Consider the following 7,712-nt stretch of genomic DNA (forward strand, 5'->3'; position numbering starts at 1 on the left):
CTAAGAAATAAATAAAATTAATGCAGTTTAATATATGATACACTAAGTACTTATTTCTTTAACAGTTCTAAAAAATATATAGAGTAAATTAATTATAACTATTGTTTATGAGAACACTGTGAATACGTACGCCAACAGAAAGTAAGAAATAACCAAGTAAATTATTTCATTTTTCTATTATTCAGTTACTCAATATTCTCATTGTCCTAAACAGCGTAGATCTTACAATGCATCCACGTAGCAGTGCATGGTCATTGTAAATACTAGGCCTATAAGGGCTTACAAACATTTTGAAAAGAATCCTTTAGTCTGCAACACACGGATTGGTTATTTCAGGGATTTGTATATGAGAAGATATTTATTCTATTTCTACGCACATAAGAAATGAACAAGAAAATTTGCTAGTAGGACTGCTAATATGACGTTTCCGAATCGATCCCGGACGACAAAGTGTAAATCCTTTATCATAATCCTCAATCTCGCTGGTGGACTCGCCCTACCTTCTGACCTTGACCTGTGGCTTATTCCACTGGTGCGTTGTTTTATAGTGTGCTCTCGTCCACGTGGTCGTGTTGTTCCTTGTTATTTAGTTATTTCGCTACTACTGTTGTCTGCCATTATAGTATTAGCATACAATATGAATACTATTCCTATGAAATCACAAGCCTATGATTTTCTATTAGAAATAAATAACCTCCAAGTATATCCTATTCAGTAATAAAATATCACCCAAGAATATATATATATATATATATATATATATATATATATATATATATATATATATATATATATATATATAGTTTATATAATTAATTCTTACAGTTGAGTGGTCTGCAAATAAGTGTTGGACATAAAAAATATAGAAAATGATGATGTATACTGTCACAAATAAACCTCGTGAGTGCGTTAGAATACACTTATGCAAATGAAAATGAAAAAGTCTTATTCATTATGAATACTATTCCCATGAAAACACAAGCCTTTTAGCCCGTGATTTTGTATTAGAAATAAATAACCTTCAAGTATATCCTATTCAGTAATGATATATCACCCAAGATCATATATGTGTATATATATATATATATAATAATATATATATATATATATATATATATATATATATATATATATAAATATATATATATATATATATATATATATATATATATATATATATATATTATCCTTCCTACAGTGATGTGGGTTTGTTAAAATAAGTGTTGACATAAAAAAAAAAGTAAAGAAATGTATGTACTATCACAAATAGACCGCGTGAGTGCGTTTAGAATACACTTCGGCACCGAGAATGTCTTCGAATTATAAAATGGTCAAATAAATAATCTTATTCATGGGTCAATTAGATTGATTGCGAATTACTTACAAACAGTGTTTTTGTATTTGACCTACAACTGTAAAGGTACGAGAGAGAAGATTCCAACAAACAAAAGGCATCAGGATGGATTAGATAGGGATTATGGCTTTCTACCTGGGAGGCCAGTATAAAATCGGTGTAAGGAAACTAGCCAGCTGACCTGAGAAGCACTTCGCTATTCGTAGCGATATCGCAGTATTTGGTGGATTCTCGCCAATTTATACAATATTTAAAATTGAATTACAACTCAGATGGCTTAGAATTTGGCTTTTTATTCTTAATATTCTTATTACTATAACATTGATCTTCATTTCCATCAGAATTAAATTCTTATTTTCAAATATGAAAATTCGAAAAGAACTCAGTCTTTGCCTACTAACCGAGGGAAAGTAACTCAGTCTAATATGGGTTAATTGTAATGGTTACGGGTTTTGTATATTAAGTTATATACATTCCTTTATATATTATTGTTGTTGAAGTTTGTTCTGCTCAACTTATTGTCTTAATGCTCTAGAGTTCTTGATACATGTCAATACACAGATACTGTTTCGGAACTATATGCCATTGTAAGCCTGTATATATGTAAATTGCCTTAAGTTAAGAAATATTATTAGCATTAAGTTTAATTTAAGCACATTTCTATTTTGTATCATTGTGTATATGTATCTTTTATTAACAATTTATATTCTTTTATTTTATTTTATCTTTTATTTGAGACCTCTTTTTTGTTTGTTAAATGTTTATTTACAATCTTGTGCTATTTCTCTGGTACGATTTCGCGCAGCGACACGAGCTGAGCCCAGAAAAGGGATTTTGACGTAAGGAAAAATCTATTTCTGGGCGATTGGCTCGTGTCGCCAGCGAAATCCCACCCTACCCATCCCATCGCTCAAGATTGTCTGCTACTTCAGGATGGCCACCAGAGGCGCAGCGGTCGGCAGCATGGGATGGAGTAGTAGTAGTTGCTGCCCACTCTGTGGGTCGGCTCTCCTCTTGTGGGGATTTTGTAGTGGGAGATTTCTATTGGTATTCGGCTCGTGGTAGTTGGTCTCACTCGCCATAGTGTTCATACCGACACCCTCTTGGAGGGTGAGCGAGTCATTGTTGTACTGACCTTTTTCTTTATTATTTATTCTCTGGTATGTGTTAGTACATTTACCCTAGAAATAATAGATTAAAGGATATTTCGCTGGCGACACGAGCCAATCGCCCAGAAATAGATTTTTCCTTACGTCAAAATCCCTTTTTTGTCTCTTGGTACAAGGACAAGTGTCGTTATTCTTTACGATTAGTGATTCACGATACCCTTATAAATTATGGCACTGGGTGTAATGCACTATAGCAAAATCTCGTTCTGATACAAGTGTTCGTTACAGAAATATTGCCAAAAAATGTGCTTGCACAGTCTCTGAAACCCATAGTAGGTATGCTGCTTAGTTGTCAATCAAGTTTTTTGTAATCAAGTATTTTTTACAAGCTAGCTATTGTATAAATTTGTATTTTTCTCAATCAAAACATAAGCCCCTCAATGCTAACTTTCCTCTTTTAACGACTTTCTGGTCATTGCAAATTCGGCCCCATAATTTCTTATGGTGCGAAAACAGACAGAGGCCCAGGGACCGAAAGCGATTGCGTCACACTACGGCGGTAATCCGGCAGTAAAACATCTTTATATATCCAAAAAGTAAATAATAAAGATATATATGTGCATTAAGATTATAACAATTACATGAATAGCTGATAACAATCTGCATGAATACCTGGTAAACTGTTCTGCAAGAAAGTAGAGTATAGCAATTCATTTACAATAGGTACGAAAGTCAAGATGTCGTGACCTCATAATACAGGACTTAAAAGAACGTTCTAATTCCAAAAAATAATTACTTAAATCTGAGTCAGAATAGAGTTACTTTTTCAATAACGAATATTTTTAAATTAATCATTATAAATATGTAAAATATTGATGTTTTACTATTTATCTAAATAATTATCTAGTGCACGCTTCGTCGTCTTCTTCTACCAAAACAGTAGTTACCTTAAAAATGTCGTGGTTAGGGACCGTGTTCCGATTGTTGTGATGAAAGTGCCCCAGCATCTGTAGGTACAAGTGGTGTGCGGATTTATCACAGGAAATGGGAAGTTTGTTGACACAAGCGACTCCACAAACATCGAGATGGCGTCATCTTCTAAAATATTTAAGCGTAACTAAAAATTTTGAAAGCGTTTTGGTGAGATTTGCACTGCGTTGGACACAATTTTCACTACCTCTGTTTAATGCTTTAAATTTGGCCTTAATATCTAACTTTGGAGAAAATACTTACTTCGAAAGGAGAGTACAGGTCTTTAGCTCCGTCTCTCACCAACAAGAAGTCGCGACTGATGCCCATCTCCGGTGTCAGGACGCGTTATAAGTACTTTTTCAGAGGGTGGCATGCCATGATCGTCGGTTGTTTACCCTATATTTTGGAATTCTGGACAACTTTTATTCTATGCATTTTGTTATTTGGGGTAATGGCTTTGGAAGTGTAGGATCTGTCCGCGGATCTGTAAACTACCCCAATAAACGTTACATAGCCTAGGTATATATGCTAACATTGTTCAAATGAAGGCTGGGAAGGATGGTGGCTTGGTTGTGGTTAACGAAGACCTCACGTGCTTATTTTAGTTCGTATGGCGCTTTCATATATCACATTAGCTATGTTGATGAAACTTCAATCTTTAGAATGGTATGCTTAAAGATGTAATTGTATTCTTGTTCCACCAATTAAATATAGAGTGAATAGGCTAAGGCTGAGCCGCGCGATGACGATGGATCGACTGCGGTGTTTCCCCCTATTAGTAGAAGGGCAAGGTAATAGGGTAGAACATCACAGCAGGCCAAGCAGGCCACCTACAATCAACACCTAGCCACCCTCCGAAAAGTACATTTATAAACGCGTCCTGACACCGAGATGGGCATCAGTCGCGACTTGTTGTTGGTGAGAAACGGAGCTAAAGACCTCTACTCTCCTTTCGAAGTAAGTATTTTCTCCAAAGTTAGAAATTAAGGCCAAATTTTAAGATTTAAACAGAGGGTACTGAAAATGGCGCCCACGGCAGTGGAAATCTCACCAAAACGCTTTAGAAATTTTTACTTACAACTAAAAATGTTTCGAAGATTGATGCCATCTCGATGTTTACGGAGTCGCTTGTGTCAACAAACTTTCCATTTCCTGTGATAAATCCGCACACCACTTGTACCCACAGACGCTGGAGCACTTTTATCACAACAATCGAAACACGATTTCTCACCAACAACAAGCCAGGCGTACACAGCTGTTTGGGTAGAAGATGACGAGAAGCGTGCTCTTGGCTAATTTTTAAATAAGTAGTAAAAACATCAATATTTTACATATTTATGATGATTAATTTGAAAATATTCGTTATTGAAAAAGTAACTCGACTCTGACTCAAATTTAAGTAATTATTTTTCTGAATTAGAACGTTCTTTCAAGTTCTGTATTATGACGTCACGACATCTTGACTTTCGTACCTATTGTAAATAATTGCTATACTACAACTGTCATTGCAGAACAGTTTACCAGTTATTCATGCAGATTGTTATCAGCTATACATGTAATTGTTATAATCGTAATGCGCATATATATCTTTATTATTTACTTTTTGGATATATGAAGATGTTTTACTGCTGGATTTATCGCCGTAGTGTGACGCAATCGTTTTCGGTCCATGGGCCTCTGTCTGTTTTCGCACCATAAGAAATTATGGGGCCGAATTTGCAATGACCAGAAAGTCGTTAAAAAGAGGAAAGTTAGCATTGAGGGGCATATGTTTTTGACTGAGAAAAATACAAATTTATTCAATAGCTAGCATGTAAAAAATACTTGGTTATAAAAACTTGATTGACAACTAAGCAGCATGTATACTATGGGTTTCAGAGACAGTGCAAGCACGTTTTTGGGCAATACCTATTTCTGTAAACGAACACTCTTTAACAGAACGAGATTTTGCTATAGTGCATTACACCCAGTGCCGTAATTTATAAGGGTATCGTGAATCACTAATCGTAAAGAATAACGACACTTGTCCTTGTACCAAGAGACAAAAACTCCATTATGCAGAAATGGATACGAACACGCGTATAAAGCTCCACCTACCCTCTCCCCCCCCCCCCCCCCCCCCCCCCCCCCCCCCCCCCCCCCCCCACCCCCCCCCCCCCCCCCCCCTCCACCGCCATCCCTTTTTCTCTTCGTTCCGTTCCGCCTTCCTTTCTCTCTCTCTCTCTCTCTCTCTCTCTGTTGCCATTCGGTATGTGTTGACCCTCCAAACTGCAAACATTAAAGGTTACATTTATTTCTGGCATACGATTATTAAAGAAATTCAAAATACTAATAAAGACTGAAATCAATGAAAAGTGCTAGCAAAAACAAAAAAGCAAAAAAAAAAAAAAACGTAGTCGTTCCTCTATGCACTTTTCCGTATTCATTCCTCTATGGTTTTCGGCAGCCAGATGTACGAAAACGTTAGAAAACATTTGATTTTATCTACTTTAGAAATATCTGTAATTTTCGGGGTAATTTGGTTGCAAAAAGGGATAATATACATGAATTAAATCAAAATTTTTAAATAACAAAGTAAATTTTAAACTAAATAACGAGTAAAGTAAACAATTTAGGGAATAAAACTTTGCAGTTTCGTCGTCTGTCGTCGTCTGCTGTTCGTAATTGTGTTTATGGCGCGCGCGCTTAGAAACCAGGAACAGCAACGGGTTTAAAGTGCAATGTGGAGTGAACTGAGACCAAAATGTGTATAATAACAATCAAATAAGCACTGTGGAGTTTCAGTTGTGATGGCAGTAAGGATAAAAACCGCCGCCGATTACAAGGTAAGAATGAATTCAGTTCAAACCATAACCCCGGGAATAACAAGTTTTCATCATCATACTTTCACTAATATACCTAGGCAACAAATGTTGTTTTATTGTGCTGATTACAACTGCAATCTTGAGTAAGATCAATAAACGTTACATACATACGCTAACATTGTTCAAATGAGTGCTGGGAAGGCTGGGGAAAGATGGTGGCCGTCACTGATGAGAACCGTCCATGCAAAACGTAGCCGCCATATTGGATTTCAAAACTGCCTTGAAAACATATTTTACGAAGAGCTCACATGCTTATTTTAGTTCGTATGGGGCTTTCATATATCACAATATGTTGACGAAACTTCAGTCTTTTAAATGGTATGCTTAGAGTTGCAATTGTATTTATGTTTCACCAATTAAATATCGAGTGAATAAGACCCGTCTACCGTGATGAGGGTTGGCCTGTCGTGATGTTTCCCCCTAGGTATCTTAAAGCTAGGCCTACTTGACCGGACAAAAACTACTACCTAGGTACCATAGACTTGGGCCTAGCTAAGTTTAGGCTACTGAAGACCACACGCTAAGCTACCTAACCACGATAAAATCTAAGTAAGACTTACTTTTGCTTAGAGTTTATCTGAAAGTTGGTATAGGCTACCTAAGTAAAGAGGCCAGGCCGTAACTCAGAACAAAAACTCTTACCTCCAGTCAAGTCAATGGGAAGAGCTGCCAGCACTACATGCATCAGGATGAGAGACATTCCTCCCATAGTCCCTGAAGGCGAAGGTAAAATCCACTATTTTGGAAAATGTACTTAAATTATCCTGACAGTTGCGTTTTTAAACCAAAAAATTCTGACTGTGAGTCACTTGTCGTCCGCTTTGTTTACATTGATCATATTGGGCTGCCAGAGGAAAGATAAGTTTCAACTTGTTCGGATTCATTCAGTTCTGGCGATGGCTCGGTTTGTTTTTATAATGTTTTCTGATAAAATAACAAAAGTTTCCAATCCACAGAATGTATCCTGTAGAAAAATAAGTTTATATAATTTTATAGCATCTTTGTTGGGTATGTAGTTATTGGTTAAATAATAGAATTGACTAACAATCGAACGAACAAGGACTGCACAAGACCAAATTTTCGAGGAAATTTATGAAATTACCAAAGTACAAATTTTCGTGGAAATTTATGAAATTACCAAAGTACACACAGATGTGACGCATCTGCACAACGAACGAGGAAAGAACTGACAATAATGGAGCCAAAGATGAAGTGAACAAATAATGGAAGACCACATACGGCAACACACGAATAAAACCGAAGGATTCTGAAACTAACAAAAGAAGCTTGATGATGAGAGAGACGAAATCATAAGGTTATAGCATCCTAAATTAAAATTCTTTATTAAGCAATTAAAGAAAAATTCAAAACAATGGATAAAACCAAATTAGTCTGGGAAAATCAAGAAATGTC

The 7,712-nt window shown here is 36.1% G+C and overlaps 1 protein-coding gene across 1 annotated transcript in view; it reads right to left on the minus strand.

The window, feature by feature from the left end:
- Positions 1–7,487, minus strand: part of LOC135204219 (ADAM 17-like protease) — a 62,277-nt gene extending 54,790 nt beyond the window's left edge. Inside the window, 1 exon segment of the mRNA XM_064234325.1 lies at positions 6,942–7,487. Coding sequence (XP_064090395.1) covers positions 6,942–7,008 — 67 coding nt within the window. The 5' untranslated portion in view covers positions 7,009–7,487.
- Positions 7,488–7,712: the final 225 nt, after the last annotated feature.

This window comes from Macrobrachium nipponense, chromosome 44 (assembly GCF_015104395.2).
Source record: "Macrobrachium nipponense isolate FS-2020 chromosome 44, ASM1510439v2, whole genome shotgun sequence".
NCBI classification, from domain to species: Eukaryota; Metazoa; Arthropoda; class Malacostraca; order Decapoda; family Palaemonidae; genus Macrobrachium; species Macrobrachium nipponense.